This window comes from Abrus precatorius, unplaced genomic scaffold (assembly GCF_003935025.1).
Source record: "Abrus precatorius isolate BTA unplaced genomic scaffold, Abrus_2018 Scaffold4, whole genome shotgun sequence".
In the NCBI taxonomy this organism is placed as follows: domain Eukaryota; kingdom Viridiplantae; phylum Streptophyta; class Magnoliopsida; order Fabales; family Fabaceae; genus Abrus; species Abrus precatorius.
In genome coordinates, this window is record NW_020874384.1 from 9,787,118 (window position 1) to 9,805,288 (window position 18,171).

The 18,171-nt window shown below is 33.1% G+C and overlaps 1 protein-coding gene across 4 annotated transcripts in view; it reads right to left on the reverse strand.

The window, feature by feature from the left end:
• Positions 1-18,171, reverse strand: part of LOC113865034 (DEAD-box ATP-dependent RNA helicase FANCM) — a 20,438-nt gene continuing 2,267 nt past the window's right edge. For 2 of the 4 annotated variants that reach the window (XM_027499372.1, XM_027499371.1), the window contains exons 11-24: positions 14,777-14,970; positions 11,025-11,155; positions 7,784-7,844; positions 7,610-7,680; positions 4,878-4,927; positions 4,649-4,814; positions 4,336-4,463; positions 3,916-4,251; positions 3,740-3,803; positions 3,076-3,468; positions 2,521-2,976; positions 2,301-2,352; positions 1,663-1,803; positions 1-761 (exon numbers count right to left, since the gene is read on the reverse strand). In XM_027499372.1, coding sequence (XP_027355173.1) covers positions 221-761; positions 1,663-1,803; positions 2,301-2,352; positions 2,521-2,976; positions 3,076-3,468; positions 3,740-3,803; positions 3,916-4,251; positions 4,336-4,463; positions 4,649-4,814; positions 4,878-4,927; positions 7,610-7,680; positions 7,784-7,844; positions 11,025-11,155; positions 14,777-14,970 — 2,784 coding nt within the window. In that variant the 3' untranslated portion in view covers positions 1-220. The remainder of the gene's footprint in view (positions 762-1,662; positions 1,804-2,300; positions 2,353-2,520; positions 2,977-3,075; positions 3,469-3,739; positions 3,804-3,915; positions 4,252-4,335; positions 4,464-4,648; positions 4,815-4,877; positions 4,928-7,609; positions 7,681-7,783; positions 7,845-11,024; positions 11,156-14,776; positions 14,971-18,171) is intronic. The other 2 variants (XM_027499373.1, XR_003504957.1) reach the window with 2 other exon arrangements.

Below are 18,171 nucleotides of genomic sequence, written 5' to 3' on the forward strand. Positions count from 1 at the left end.
GAGGAAGCCTTATACCCTATCACCCTCTTCCAAACAGCGTTATCTGCCGAACCAATCTAGTTCGGCTACAAGGTTCACGCTCCCACTACGACTGCTATAACTATACAACTGTACCCTTATAAATATGGAGTCCCAAAAATTACTGGTGACCAGCTTGTGCTACATAAATTAATTAATCTCCAGAATGCAAGTAGCGAGCAGCATCAGCACTTATGCTTTTTCATATCCCAAGGTCAAATGATGGAGACCTAAAAGTATCAAGGTTGGATGTGTGAGACACTGTATCTTGCTTCTGAATTGACAAATCTAATTTCCGTTTAAGAAGAGAAGTAGCTTGCGCCTCCAACTCGTCAAGATTAAGGTCATTATAAAATTGATCATCACATAGAATATCTGTAGTCGTATCGGCATCCACTATTTCTTTCTTTGATTGAAGTGCAAATTCTCGTTCAAGGTTCATATTTGGGAAGCGCCCAGAATGATAAAATGCCAATCTTCGTTTGCTACTTCTTATCTCTGTCCCGGTTCCAGTTGGTGAACAAGTTGAAGGTAGTGCTTCTGAGGTTATCTGGTCGATACAAACAGATTCCGAAGTCCTATTAGCTGACTGATTGGTTGGCTTTGTCTGGAAATAAGTCACGGTCTTGCCTGAAGAATCCCCACTTTCACTAATACTGGCTTCCATAATGACATGGTCAGGACTGAAGTTGGAAGAAAAATCAAGCCGTCCATTACACGGTGTTTGACTGAGTAAAGAACGCCTGCAGCAGAGCTAATTCTAGTTATATAGATTTAACATGAAGCCAGTGAAATTATTATGAAATTTTATGCTTGGACTCGAGGAAAAGAAAATAAATTGCTAACCCCTCATATATTTCCTGTCTGAACCTGACAGTAAACCACATATTTGCTATATAAAATGCAACCTAACATTTAGATAATGACAGGGCTTTGCTGCCCGTTCCTACAAGCCTCTAAACCTAGTGAAACTTGCCGATTCAGCGTCGCGTATATCATCATATCATAATACATGATTAGTCAAAACACTACGAAATTAAAACGTTCCTTATATCCAAAGGATGAATCAGAAAGCAAAAGGCACCTTTTAATAAAAAAATTCTATTTTGGTCTTCAGCAAAACAAATTTGACATGAAAATTGTTTGGTAAATGTGTAAACTGGTCCTACCGAATTGGCACCTCAAATGTAGAACCCATAATGGCAGATGAAATCTTTTGGGTCCAATTTTATTAGAGAAAAAGTCTTTTATTAAAAGAAATTGCATGAAAGATAAAATCTATATTTTAGTCTCAAGTTAAGCCTTATTTTAGTTCCCTACTTTCTATCTCGGATCAAGTTAAGCCTCAAGGATATTGCTGACGACTAATTCATTTACAAGCTATAAGCACATGATATCTTTCTCCAGTTAATCAGGAGTGTTGAGGAACAATCTAGAACAATGTCATATCCTAAACTATAGTTAATTATTATAATAGTTAAAGGAGCTGGAAAACTTGGCACGCTTTCTGATCTTTTCTACCTTGAATAATTATTTATAAAATTTAAAATTAATTTTCAGAGAATGCTTCTCTTTATCAACAATATTGACATTACTTACAACTGGAGTAAACTTATAAAGAGAAATGGGAGGAATATAAAATACCTGTAAATTGCCATCATGTCCAATCTACAAGCTTCAGGCTGACTGGCTGCTGTAGGGTTGGTCCTGTCATCTATGAAGCTGTCCAATGAATTGCCATCATCGTCATCTTCATCGTTAGATACACAGGCACCTGAAGATACCCTGTCGGTATTAAACAGCTCATGAGATTGGATATTCTCTTACAAACTGTCCATGATGTACAGATTATTTATTTCATAAATTAGTTTATCCTTTACTCCCTCCCATCCATTTAGTATCTTTAATGAAATTATATAAATTAATAAAGATAATTAATTTAATTAATTTTATTGATGTTTTAAAAAATATTACAACAATTTAATTTTACCCTTATTTAACATTATTGGACTTAATTCTATTATCCATATTTTATTTTTGAAAAATTTCTGTTTTCCTTGTTCGTTTTAATCTATGATTCTCACTAACTCATTTATTAAAGACAAATAAAAATATATATATTCATAAGAATTGTAAAATGCCTTATAATAAAAACTATCAAAACCTTTCAGATGGTGCCATTGAAACCATACTCTAACAACATAGCAAATATTGTTTGCCAAAAAAATGCTAAAACAGAGTATGAGAATGCAACATTCAGTGAGTCTTTAACAGCAGCTTACTCAGCTTCCTCCTCAATGAAGTCTCTCACATTGTGTGTCGATTTCCTTTTACCTAAAAAGTAAAAAATGAAACAGCACAGCTTTATGTTTTTATAAAACTTTCTAATAGAAAATAATTTTGTTAAATATATTTCCAATTGGGTTTCAAATAAACAAGATATGATCTAAAATACTTCAATAAAGAAAGCAACAAAGGATGCACTAAACAAACTAAAATCACCTTGGCCATGCTCATGTTGTGCGGGATTGCAGGCAGAAGATGATTTGAGAAAGTTTGCTCTTGAAGCAAAAAGCTTATTGTTTTTCAGGTTCATATTACTTTCAGTATCTTCAGCTTTCCGCAACCTTTTAAACTTGCGTGCAGGTTTAATGCTTACAGACATTTCACCACAAGCTGCATGTGATTCTTCACTGAAGCTAGGGTCCGTGAAATGAGTATGGCCTTCCTCAGTTGGAGAAAGGAAGATTCGTCGTCTTCTAACAGCACAATTTTTCAGCTCAAGTAAAGGTGACTGAGTTTCATTAACAACAGGGGAAGTACAGACCTGCTTACTGGTGCCATTATCAATGATGGCCTTCTTATTTTCCCTAGAACTTAAAGAACCAACATCCTGTTCTTCCTGGAGATGAACAGGCAAAATAAAGTCTCGTATGACAGACTTGTTTCTTGATTTTCCTGAAAATTTCAATTTATTTCAAGAACAAATTATTTAATCACATTCACACAATCAAAAAATTAATCACTCTCAAATATTGTAGACAATCAATTTATCACCTTGAAGACAACCACCTCTTTCTGCAATGGGAGACTCTGGAACAACACCGTTTCTAATAAAATTAGTTAAACGAGGACTAAGTTGTTCATCTCTCATGCCATTAGTGCATGCATCTGGAACCAACAAAGAGGTCTCCATCTCCTCAAAATTTACCATTTCATAAGCATTGTCTCCATTTGACAAGCTTCTCTTAGCAAGTGGAGTCTCAGGAATTGTCTCATCACCCTCACATGTTTCCTCTTGATGCTTACCCAAGTCACATAAAATGCTATCTTGTAGTGTTAGATCAACAAAGTCTTTGGTCTGAATCTCTAAATGACAAGAATCCAGCTCTAGACAATTAACAGAGATCACATCCGTTCCCATAGTGTGCCTTGTGCATGGTTCATTGTCTGAAAGTAGAGGATAAAAATCAAAGGAACCTTCCATTAGCTAGAGTATTCACAAATTTTCAATGTTATCACAGAGTTGCAAAATCTACACAAGTTGGAAATATGTTACTTCAAAGAAAGATTATTTATGATGAATACCAATGAAGAAGTAATTTTTTTAAAGTATAAGGTAAAAGTCATAATACAACTCTTTTCCATTGCAATGTTGACAATGGGGGCGCTCATTGTTTGGCTTTAAAATTTAGGGAGAAAATTGAACAGATGATATTACCTTTTTTAGCTTTATCAAGCTTGGTAACAGCGATTGGCTTACTATGTTCTAAACACAGACCTGCCTGAATCAATCAAATAGACACATCATTTTACTAAAATGAAAAAGACAGATCATAGAATGACTGCATTCATATTTGATATAATACAGTACTAATCCCAGAAAGGATGTAGAACCTGAAGTGAAGAAGTTTTGCTGTCTCCCTGAAATGATACTGATCCCTGTAAACGCTGCATCATGTCTATAAGCATCGATGTTTGACAGGAGTGCTTCACTTTATGCACTCTAGAAGCAAATGTCTGAAAGTGGGGAAAGGCAATAAGAGAGAGTCTACATTTGTTTTCCCCAGTAGGATGAAAATATGCTTCAAGTAAATCATTTTCAGCAACAGTGAGTTTGTCCTTTGATGGAGAAATGTGAAGTTGGTCATCTTTAACATTCTTTTGACGAGGAATAAATTTCTCAATGGACAGCTCAACATATTGAACTTCAGGTTTAATGATGTGGGGAATCTGAAAAAGTAATAAGTAAGATTTAGAGGATATGGATAAAAACCAGAAATAAAAAACAAAATAAGTTATCTAATGGTTTCCAACCATCCTGGGACTAGGATGAAAGTCAAAGCTATTTATTCCCCCATTTCGCATGTGTTTACTTATAGTCTTGCTCTTTGTCTGTTTTCGCAAGTAGCCCTTCAACTCTGTCCCTTCACAAGCTAAAACTAGTAATAATTGTTAAGGAATCATTGAAAAAACACTTGGAATTAAATTTTTTTGGAAAAACTAAAACTATCAAAAGTCCCAAGATGTTTTTCACCAAAATTGGTGGTGGAGAACCCCAAGAATATTTATTTCTTTTTCAACAGCAACAATTGCCAAGAAACAAATAAAACTGAAAATCAAAGGATATCAACTCGTCCATCATGCTTTCTTCCAGTTCTTCCCATTCGCTGAATCATTCTAAGTGGTGAAATATTAGCATCAAAAGATATGACAAGATCAACTTCCATGATATCAAGACCTTCTTCGCCAATTGATGTAGCAACAATGACATTGTAGGCTCCAGACCGAAATTTCTGTTGGTGAACCATATAAGTACATGGAAGAAGTATAAATATTATACCAGACAGAATAGTTACCTTCAGCACAGCCTGTTGAACTTTTTGGGACTGACCTTTCATTGCTTTCCCTGTAGAACATTAAAATGAATATTTTCTTTTACAATCGAAAGAGTTTATAATGATATAACAACAGCAACAACCAAGCTTTATCTCACTAGGTGAGATCGATTATATGGATCACATGATGTCATTGACCTCAGTCAAAAGGCAAATTTTCAGAAATATTATTAATCAAAATGTCTCTTTTAATAACTTCCTCTAAGGTTATGACATTTTCATTTTCCTCAAAAGTGTCTCCAAAGGTCTTCTTTGCACATGACCAAACTATTTTAGACGGTTTTTAGTCATCTTTTCCACTATAAGTATTATTCCAATATTTTGATGTATACTGTCATTTTTTATCCTATTCTTTCTTGTGCGACCACTCATCCACCTTAACATTCTCATTTATGTTACTCCCAATTTTTTTTTCATGTTCCTTTTAAGGTCCAACATTCTCTATCATCTAGGATAGTTGGTTATATTGCACTACGATAAAATTTTCCTTTCAACTTGATAAGTACTTTAGTGATAGAAATGTTGACCCACAGTGGGATAAGCTCAAAACTAAGGCCCTACAAGTATATTCCCAAAAAGCCAAGTCAGCTAAGGCTATTGAGCAAACATGAGTTAGTTAGAAAAGGTGTGATGTATTGGGTTGGTTAGAGGAGACAGAAAAGATAATCAGGTGTAAATATGGAAGAGCATCCATGTGAGGAGGGGGAAATTGATTTTAACGTATTGTAAGCCTTGGGCTTGGGCAAGGAGCATCCTCCTTTGCTGGGAGCAATTTTTCTCTTTCTGTTGTTTTTCTTTATTTTGCTTTTATTCAATAATATTGATCTTAGTTTCATAACAAATTGGTGCTTTCATTGAGAGATATTTTTTTAGGTGCTTGTTGTCTATGTGAAAACAAATGTTTTCTCAATGAATCGATGCTTTGGATACCCGCATTGCAGCTGTTGAGTTTGCTTTCAGAAATTAGGAAGAGTTGATGTGATCCCATTAGACAATGTTGAAGGAACCAGAGATTCGAATGTTGGACAACAAGGCCAAAATCAGTTTCCCTCACAGCAACAAGGAGGAACTGTGCGTCTAGCTAAACAAGGGGATATTTCAAATAAACATAGTGGTGGGAGTTTTCATTGAACAAGGAATCTTTCTTATCAAGAATTATGGATCGTCGAAATAAGGGTGTTTGTTTCAATGTGGACAACACTATAGTCCCACCCACCAATGTCCTGATAAACAACTCATATTGCTTATATGGGAGGATGAAGATACTATTGCATCTCATAATCTCAACTTTTACTCCATTCATCTAGCATATTTTTAAATCTCAAGATCTCATTAAAGAGCTAAGTGAGCCCTCAAGTCTTTGTTTTTCCAAACTTTTCCAAACGTGGGATATTATCAGAGCAACTACTTTACCATTGTCCATTCTCTCAAGAGCTTTTTTTATTCTCTAACTCAAATCATATAGTAATATGTCAAATTTAGATCATTCGCTTGCACTTCTAACTTTGCTATATTTCCATTTGCTCCATGTTCCTTATTAAAAAGTTTATAGAAATATTACTTCCATCTATCTTTGATGTCTTGATCCAAAATCAAAATTTTTCCTTCTTCATCCTTAATACATCTACCTTGATCCAAATTTCTAGGTTTTCTTTCTTTACATTTGGCAAGCTTGTAAAATTTTCTTTTACCATACTTTGTCTCTTGATCTTGATAAAACTCTTCAAAAGCCTGAAAACATGCTTCACACACTGCTTTTCTTTTCTCGTTTCTTGCATTCCAATAACTTACCAAATTTCAGCATTGTTGCATGCATGCCAAGTTTTAAAACACACCATTTTATCTTTAATATTCTCTTAAACACTTTCATTCCACTCCCATGATTCCTTATCTTTTGGTCTACGACCTCTAAATTTACGTAAAATTTTCTTGGCAACTTTCCTATCCTTCATAGACATTTTGTCCCAAAGGATGCGCAATTTTTGAAATCTCAACAATTAGAAGCTATGCTTGACTATTAGATTAAATATTTGTAAGCAAAGTACCTATTTGTTAGATGATTAGAAACTTGATAAATTGTCTCTCTAATAAAATGACAATTTCATGTTATTTACTATCATATGAGAATCCACATCTGTTCATAAAGAAATCAAGATCTTCTCAAATTAGCTTTTATACTATAATGTGTAGGGGTGTAAATGAGAATGACTTGAGCTTTTTCATGAACTATTTGAACTTGATTCATTAAATACTTGATCAAGCTTGTTTGTTTTAATACTTGACATGACTTGGTGCACTTGCCAAACTCGCAATCAAGCAATAATATTTTTTCTAACCATAAATTAAAAAACCTAGAGTATCTTTTCATCATTGAAGAAAAACTATGACAGCATAAACTTATTTTATGTATAATATTTTGATGACAGTTTATCTCAGGAAAAACTTCTATTTTCTCTTTCTTGTTCATATCTTACACAAAATACTGTACAGGTATTTACCTCCTTTGTGTTAAGACTTTAACCAGTATTTTAAGAAATCAGAAACAGAATATGGAACTATGGTTTACGTAATTGTCAATCTCATTGGTCATACTGTACCAAATAACATATGTTCAGGGGAATATCTGAGACACATTATGTTCTGCACACACACACAATTCGAAAGCAAAAGTACTGCCATAAATAGTTAAATACCTGAACTTTGACCAATAAACTGGGTAGCTTTGACTAATTCCCCAATACCTCCAAGTGCATCCATTATATCCCTGAATGCAATGAATGAACACAAGAAAATTCTCAAATTTGGCCAGAAGTTCCCAATAACAGCCGTAGAATAAGACAATGAAATGACTCAATTTTATTTTTTACCTAACACTTTCTCTGTAATTGGAGAAGATAATTACCCTGGAACTTTGAGGATCATTGGTTTCTGCAACCACGTCCAAAGATGTCATTTGCTCATCAGTATACATACTACATCGGTACATCCATTAAAAGAGTGTAACGAAAGTTTATTAGAAAAACAAAATCAAACTAAGATTCAGCCACAAGATTTTGCTCATTGAAAGTAGGCTGTACTCATATGGCTGAAATTTTATATCAAACTGTTTAAGGTTATTTTGGAACAGTCCTTTCAGTCAATTCTTTTAAAATTAAATTCAATTTGATAATAAGAATAATTTTAGAAAAGAAAAAGAAGGAAATCTAGAAAATCTTTACAACAGAAGAAACTAAAAAAGAATAGTCTAAAAAAATATGTCAAAATAATAAAGTCATCAAAAACTATGATCATTTTGAATTTCCATACACACAACTCCCTTAAGAAAACCCTCAGCTTGTTTGCATAAGATTGCTGATTAAGATTTGATAATTCTCTCCCATAGCTCAATGACATGTAGCTTGTAAGAGAAACTGTTGAACTCAAATTAGAAAAAAGGAGACAGAGAGAAAGATTGTATTTCTTGATTGATTGTGAAAGAACAGAAAAAAGGAGAGAGAACTCTCCTCCAAGGTTTTCCACCTTCACAAAGGGAAAAAAATAAATTCAAAATGATTATAGATCTGAATGAATTCTTTACCCTAAAATCCTCCAATTTATTTAACTCACTACCCCCTTAACTAACTAATTAATAGCATAATAATCTTAACTAATCTCGTAACTCCTAATACAAACATGGCATTTATAAATAAACTTTTTACAAACTTAAAATCGAGGCAACTATCAGATGGGAGGGATTTTTTTTTTGTCTGAAAACATTCTTGATAGATTTAAAATTTCTCATCTAGTGTATGCAATTTACCCAACACATCAAGAGTGTATCTTGATAAAAGATTACCCTCTTTCCTTCCATAGTCTCTAGGATTTAAAACACCATCAAGAAACAGAAAAAGTTCATACATAACATAACAAAATGTTTACCTAAACCTAAAACATATTATACTTCTTTTTTACACGTTATAAGCACATGAATGGGAAAAAGGAAATGAAGAGGTTACACAGAAACAGCAAATCTGTACCACAGCAGTAGAATAGACTGGAATCACAGGTAGAACAGTATTATTAATCAAATAAACTGAAGCAAACTCAGGAAATAAACAAGAGATAGATCAACTACTAGATCACAGGGAAAGAAAACAAAAAAAATATTGCTGTGGTGTTGCATTTGCTGCTGCTGTCTTCCTTTTAAATCAACTTCCAATCACAATGACAGAAAATTCCCCTCTCACATAAAATCCCTTCTCAGTAACCATTTTGCTGTAGTGAGTTACTCTTTCTGGAATATTCTTTTTATTCCTCCTCACATAACACTTCAACCCCTTTGGCCACAGTCATAGATACGCCCAAGATCCTTGGATTGGGATTGTGTATCAGTTTCACATTTGTATTGATCTTACTCTATGCATGATACCACAAGAATTTCTATATACACCTCTACTCTAATTCAACTACCATGTAATAATGTTTTAGTATATGTAGCTAAATGTGTACAACTAAGTATTTTTCATTTTAAAAGAAGACAAAATATAGTTCTTTGAAGTTTGAAAATCAATCCAAATTCAAACTTATTGTTTCTACACCTTCCAAAAAACTGACAGCCTAGTGCCCTTGACACATCACAACTGTTAGGGACCAGAAAATAGACTGCAGAATTGATTTAAAAATCTGGGAATGATTGTATTATTTGATGTAAAAGAAAGCAATACAGGAGGAAAAAAGCATCCCACTGCCACAGAGCACAGCTCCTTCAGAGAGGCTATAGCCCTCTGCTCATAACAGAACTTTCCCGTAAAAACCTGCCCCCTCACTCTCCCTTACTCATTCCCTATATACACCAAATCTTCATTCCCCACTGTTTGGCAATTCTGTTACAACTCCTGCCACCTCATCTTCTCTATCCTTAACCCGGTTTCTCCTAACATACACTCTCCATACCTTGGGCCTTTCCTCACGGTCCAAGCCCACATGTCCACTCCTATCAACAAAAGACCAAATTATCCCAAGAAAACCAAAAGAGATCAAGTTAATGTCTAGAAAAATTTGGCAACTAGACAATGCAAAAGATGATCAATTGCTTCCTTATTACAATGACACAGGCAACACTAATAAAATTAACTTAAGACTTTTATTACTTCATGTATGGTAACCGCAGCTGTCTACAAAAAGAGTGAAGGTTTTAAGTAGTCTTTTGATTCCTCTTTCCACTCCGCTTCATAAAAAATGGAGGTAGCATGGAAAAACAATTTTGCTAATTACTATCAGCTATATCCTCACAAAGTCCACAGTCATTAAGCAAAATGTCAGATGAACAGGAACTTCCATGATGCAACTGACAATAAGGCAACAACTTAAGAAAGCAAACATGAATACACAAACCTCACATCAACTAATCCCTTTAAGTGAAAAATTGGAAAATTAACAAGATCATTTAGAGAAACATATAAACAGAAAACACAAAAGAACCAAAACTTGATTATTATTCTAGAGTCCAACTTAAATTTCATGAACTTTGCAAAATTGCAATCCTCTCTAATGTATCAGGGATGTGTTCAATTAATCTGTTTAATTAAGAATTTATTTAATAACAACTTATTACATAAGAGTTTATTCATAAACTTGACTGTGAAACTTAGTTAAGTTCATAAGCTTTGTAGAAGCTCTTCCAAACGCCTCCTCTGTCAATCTGAAAGAAGCGTAAGGAACATCCTTTTAATAAAACTAGAGCTGTTAAACTAAATGTTATCATTAAACTCCTGCAGAAAACTCATAACAACCAGCCCTTTTATGCAAGACAATTTCTATCACCAGATATCAAGAACAATTTTGACGAAAAATTAAGCATGAAAAAGTCATAGACAAAATTGATGATAAATTAACAGCAAATTCCCTATTTAAATTAACTAGTCAGCATGGTCAGTCTTCAGTTGCAACTTGATATTCTTAACCAGAAAATGTTGTGAGAGCTGAGAAGTTATTTATTTATTTTATCTTTCTTAAGAATTCAAAACTTTCTTTACACTACATTATTGTAACAAACTAGAAGCAAATACTAACACCCTTGATAATTTACAGAAATTAAACTCTGCACTTGACAAACACAATACTACTCACTGAAATGCTCCAGTAATACTTCTAGCATTTTCGACAACTTGGGACTTGATGCTCCATGAGACAAGCTTTGCTGCATCAGTTGCCTTGCTTTCACAATAACTTCATTTTTACTCATAAATTTTGCAAAATACCTGAATGAAGGTATCTTTAAACAGAATCATTTAACTGAACTTTTAAAGATATATAGTTTGCAGAACATGTCATGCATAACAAATAAACTATCCCTACTATTGAGAAGGAAGAGGAATTAGAGACATAGGATGAATTTGTGTCTGAAGAACACAACAAAGCATATATTTATATTGATAATGGTAATAATTACAGAATATTTATAAAATATTTAATTATCTAATTAACATAATTACAAAGATAAACTTCCCTATTACTATTATTACATATATTTAACACTTACAAAGCCCTTAATAAAATAAAGTAGAATTCAATAGACAAGCAAAACTCGGTTGCAGCCGTTTTTTTTTCCTCTAAAAATATCATTGTCAAGTCTTTTTAGTCCACTTCCCTACATATCAACTACGATAACCAATGTTGTCAAAATCATGATTATAATTGTAGGATCATACGATCTCACTGTGCCTCTGCAATTTGCATCGGGAAGAAGATCAGAACAGTGTAGGATTGTCTCGGATCACAAGATTGTCGATCCAATCCGATCCTTTGCCTCTTCACTGGGTCAGGTTGGGTTTTTGGTTCTAGGTTTCGCGACCTGGTTTTTTAAAACCAATTTCTTGGGCAATTTTTGGCCCAATTTTAGACATCGAAGCCCTTTTTCTTGTGCATTGCCCTTTTTCTTCAACCTAGGTCATGATTTCTATTCGCGATGCTCCTTGATTTTCGTCCTTTGTCCTGTGTTTGTAAATCGTCCTCCATGAGTGCGAGGAGGTGTTGTTCCTGTTCTGTTCTGCCTTCTGCAAATTGCCCTCTTTGAGTGCAAGCCAGTGAGGTGGTGTTCTCTTCTCTTTTGCGAGTGCTATTTCTGTTCTATGACCAAGTTGGTGTTCCTGTCCTGTGAGGCTGCGAACTTTTTTCATCTTCTAGTCTATTCCCAATCTCTATTCTACAATATTTTGTACTTGGGCTTATGGCTTATAATTCCACGACTGTTAAGAATGAGTTTAGTGGCAGTGGAAAGGGGAAGGAGGTGCAATCTAGTGGAGTTGCAGGGAGTGGGATTGTCAGTGGAACTGGGAAATCAAAACCAAACAAAAGTTTTGCTAGAACAAGAAATGAAGTGGCTTGGAACCATGGTATTTCTGTTTTTGGAGATACTAAAAAAATTAAATACAAGTACTATGAAAATCAATATACTGGAGGTGTTTATCACTTCAAACATCACTTGGCAGGAACTAAGCCAAATGTTGGAGCTTGTGTGGGCCCTGATAATGTTTGAAAGCAAATGTGGGACATTGTTATTGGATTGCAAAAAAAATGCATACATAAAACAAACACACAAGAGTATGAAGGAGAGGCAAGCAAAAGTGACATTGGTAAATCTGAATATGTAGGAAAAAGAAAAATACAGCCAGGTGGTTTTGAAACTCCTGCAACCCTTTTCAAGAAAAGGAGAATGACCACTCAAGCTACAATTAACTTCATTTTTAAGCAAAGTTTGAGAGAAGATGCATTTTTAGACATTGCTTCATTTTTCTCCAACAATGCAATATTTGAAGCATGAGATTCAGGTCGAATATTTGAAACAAAAAGTTGAGGAGATAAACGAAGTTTTAGAAGATCACAAACCTTGTTAGAAGAAAACCAGATGCACCATAATGATTGATGGATGGACCAACACGAGAAGAACTATACTTAAATTTTTTATATAATGATGTATCTAATATGCAAAACAGTAAACAAAAAATTTGTGATGATAAATGAGGTTGTTAAAGAAGTTGTAGAGTAGAATGTGGTGCAAATTGTGGGAGACAATGCTGCAAATTACAAGGCACAGGAGAAATGTCGATGGAAAGAGGAAAAAACTTTATTAGACACCTTGTGTTGCACATAGTATTAATCTTATGTTGGAGGATTTTGATAAGAAAATTCATTACATAAAAAAACTATTGCAAGCGGTAAAAAAATCACAACTTACATCTATTCTAGAATTGGTCTTATTTCTTTATTGCATTATTTTACTACAGGAGAAGATTTGATTAGACCTATAATTGCACATTTTGCAACTTCTTACTATGGGATGCTTGAATGATGATAAAGGATCAATATTGAGAATGTTTACATCCAAAGAATGGAAAGATAGTAAGCTTACAAAGATTAAGGGTGAAAAAGTTGTTGAAAATCTAGTTGCAAATAAGGAGTTTTGGAAAGATATTCTAAATTGCTTAAGGTATGTTTATCCCCTAATTATAGTGTTGCGTCTGGTGGATTCAAAAGACAAGTCAGTCATAAGTTTCATTTATGAAGAAATAGATCAAGCCAGGGAGAAAATTCAAACCAACTTCAATGGTGTTAAATATATATATATATATATATATATATATAATACATTAATTCAATTTTATAATTTATAGCTTTGGTTTGAAATTTATTTTTTATTTTTTTTAAATCTCTAGTTTCATGCCACTATAGGAGATAATTGACAAGAGATAGGACAACCAATTACATAACTTTTGCATACTACAGATTACAGGAGATAATAGTGTTAGTAGTACAATTACACTTATGGATGATTTGGACCTACCTCTTGTTGATAATGAGGAGGATGTGGATCCTATTAATAAAGATGAGTAGCCTGATTGAAGCTTGAAAAATATATTGGAATAGATTAATGTTAGTTTAATAGACTGGAAAAACATGTTAGTTTGACTAACTATGTGTTGTATTGGATCTTAAGTGTATGACTTTTAAGTTTATATTTAGTTAAATTATGTGATTTAGAGGTTAATTTCTTTATTTATGTTATTTTCTATGCTTATGTATATGTGTAAGTATAGTTGTGTATGTTTGGGAGGGAGGATGTTACGATCTTTTATCCCCCTCCAGATCTTATGTAAGATCTTGATTTTGACAACATTGAAGATAAAAAAGGTAAATGACTTTACATTTAATAAAACTTTGACCTTCAATTCAGCAAAAGGAAAATAGGATCAACTACCAATGATCACTGTCTTCAAAATCTACTTCAACCATGTACACATAGATATATTACAATTTAGTGGTATAAATATGAAGATTTTACTATAAAAAAATGTATAATATGGAATGTCTCAATTGCATATAAAAATTAACTCAATTCTAGCTTTTGGGAAACAGTTATTGGCAACTGATGGACATGTTTTTGTTGTTTTGGATGACTTAATGGCTTACCTACCTAAGATGCTGATATAGAATTCTTTTGCATGTGAACATGGAAATCCTGCTAATTTTGTTTAATGTTATAATACCAAAAATTCATTGCAACAAGCGAACCACATGGCAAGAGAGGAATCAATAATAAATGATGTTTCACAATCAAATCAACACTCCTGAAAAGTCTGTGCTGCTGACCTATGTCCTTAGATTTGGCCCTCTGCTATTTTTATAGATATTTTATAATTTAGATACTTTCTTTTTCTGCCTCAACATTTGATACCACCAGTGCATTGGTCTTTACCTTTAATTAAGTTCTTATATTGCCTCATGGGTAAAAAAATCATATATGGAAACAGAAAAACTAAACATAACTTCCTTAATGTCTTCACTAACTTAGCTTAAATAGAAACTGTAAATAGGCAGTATACCCTTGCTTCAGTTTTCTTTCAAGCATCTCATATGCTGGCCTTATTCCATGACTTGAAAGCAGCTTATGGATGTAATAAAGAGTAATAAGAACTCCAAAATACCCTTCAACATCTTCATAATTGACATGAGAAAGATCTTGTCTAGGCCCCTGACGAAACTTTTCCCTTATCTCAAGCAATACACAAGGGCTCAACTGCCAAGCATGCAAAAAAAAAAACTAATGATTCTGCTATATCATCAATCCTAAGTAATTTTGGCAAATGGTAATACAGACCAACAGATCGGACAAATAACAGTAAAAAGCTAATAAATCTTACAAACAATAGCTAAGAAGGCTATGAAAATAGGGTGAGATTCAAATTACCCCAAGAGTAACTCTTGTCAAAATTACTCCACTCAATAATTCTTTATAAACATTAAATTTCATTAGTCTAACTGTTGTGTAACGTGATATTAACCTGTTGATGATACATACCAAGTTTTAGATATATTAGACAGTCATAAACATGTAATTTAATTATCAACATTTACTTATATTTTAAAAAATATATTATATTTTAAAATAAAGTTGCTCGACAAAGCAACAATTAGTTTAAATTTGTATGAATTTTTGTAAATTTGATTTACTACATAAGAATTTCCACTTCATTAACAGGATTGATGGAATTTAATGTTTATAAAGAATTATTAAACGAAATAACTTTGATATGAGTTGCACTCAAATAACTTGATTCTGACCCTAAAACATTAATCTGTTTCAAAATGTTGTTCGCACAAATCAACAACAACAATAACCAAACTTTATCTTGTTAGTTGATTTCAGCTACATGGATCATACGATGCCATTGAATTCGGTCAAAAACCAAAATTTCAGAAATATGGTTAATCAAAAGGTTTCTTTTAATAACTCCATCTAAGATTTTTTTGAGTCTCTCTTGACCTTTTTTTACTGGACTAAAAATCATGCAATCGACTCTCATCATTGGTGTCTCCAAAGATTTTTTCTACACGTGACTAAACCATCTTAGATGATTTTCAATCATCTTTTCCACTATAAGTGCTATTCCAATATTCCTTGTATACTATCATTTCTTATCTTGTCTTTTTTTGTGCGACCACTCATCCACCTCAACATTCTTATTTCTTTCACTCACTTTTTTTTTCATGTTGTTTATTTAAGTCCAACATTCACTATCATATAGGATAGTTGGTCATATTACAATACGATAAAACTTTTCTTTCAATTTGATAAGTACTTTACGGTCACAAATAACTCCTAATGCCTTTTGTGCAAATCAGATAGATAATAAATATTAACAAAAGACATAGTTTACTAGAATCTTATCAATGAAACTATAAAAAGAGAACAAAAAAGGCCTATCTGCAATTATCTAATCCCTTACATAGATTTAATAGATTTGAAGTATTCTGAATATTTAAAGTGGGCTATCTTGGATTTCATTGACATCTAACTAGTCCTCTAGCTCTTTGATACATATTATATTCTTGAATTTGTACATGAGAGCATCCACAACAATTAGAAGTTCAAACCCAAATGCAGCAGCACAACAGTCACGTACTTAATGTGTACAAGCCCAATGAAGCTTATAGATTATCCTGTTCCTGTATCACATCTTTTTGTCAATGGATGTTATTTGTTAGGACCCTATGATTTACACTACAAAAAACAATAATTTATATCAACTAAAATGAAGGATTACAAAGCCAATATTTTGATAGAAGTAAATCCTAACCAACCAAGAGCCTGATTCCTTCAAAGGCATGCTCTAGGCACTCTCTCCATGCAAAAAATCGCTTCACAACAAACTAATACAAATCTACCACCACTATACCCTATCACCTTATATTCTCTTTCATATGTTATGCACACTATCTCCAATTGTAACCAACTTGCACCTTTCATTTATTTACGGTACAGCTTGTAAGAACTTTGAGAGAACCATGCTACAATAGCTAGTCATTGTAGTTGTAAAGTCCAAGACCTTATAAATCCTACACTAGAATCTCTTACTTTGAGTTTAGGACTCAAGTCTTATATCTTGTAATTAGATTATAACATTCAACTGCAACCCAAAGTCTCAGTGTTCACGCTGACTGGGTATGCACTAGTCCCTTGACTAGCTTTGGGTGAACACCGCAATGCCAGCATTACCACCAGCGCCATTGAGAGACCTTATGTAAGCTCTGTTACCAATTAATAAGAATCTTGAGAGAACTATACCACTAAAGTTAGTCGTTGTAGTTGGAAAGCTCAAAACCTTATAAATGTTACACTAAAATAAAATCCTATATTGAAATGTGAAACTCAAGTCCTATATCTTAGGATTGAATCCTAACATGGCCTTTTTACCTAGGTCCTATCACTACTTCTATTTAGTTCACAGGTTGCCATCCTTGCAAGAAAGTAGGAGGGGGCATAAACTAGAAATTAAAAAAAAATAAAAAGTTAAACACGTATTTGGTACGAATTAGTTTATGCCCTTAAAAAAATTATATTTTAGTCCTTAATTGAGTGTTTCATTACATTTTGATCCTTGTGGTAACACTGATAGAAAAATATTGACATGCATAATGAACAGTAACTTATACTAACTTTGTTATAATGATAGAGACTAAAACGTAACAAAATATTCATATAAAGACTAAAACAAAAGTGTTTTGAATATACGAACTGATAAGTAAATGAATGTTAACTATAAAGACTAAACGTGTATTTTAACCAAAAAACAATAAAAAAAACTCAGCTGAGTGTCTAAGGTATCTTTTAGTCAGTAGGAAACTCCATACTTCCTAACTTAAAAGGACCTCTTAGGATTCTCTCCTAAAGTACTTCTATTAAATAAAATTAACAATTGCTTATTAATGCTTGGGAATGGTGGTGTCAATAATGTTAGGTCAGAATTACTCTAGCTTATATAATGTGAATCCATATTCATGTAAATGTAATATCCTAACACATCCTAAATTTTCTTATATTTCTTTTTAAACTTTCTATGAGCACTCAATACAGGACAATCATAAATTTGCACAACAATACTGTTTGATCAATTTACTTCATCACTATAACCATCACCTAATTGACCTCATTTACTTTTTACTTACCAACCCTACGGATATACTGCTATTCAACATCTAGGGTGTATGTAACATACAAAAGGGCTTTCTTAATTGGACAATGGGTTTGACAATTGAATGGATTCTAAGACAGAAACAGAACAAATCACTTAAGCATAAAAGATAACACCAAGATCCCACAATTTTATTACTCTTTTACTGTGTGTATCTTAGATATTAATTTCTCTTGTCAATTGTTTCATGATTCCAAACAATTACTTGATTATATTAATATTTATATTGTGAAGAATTGATGAAT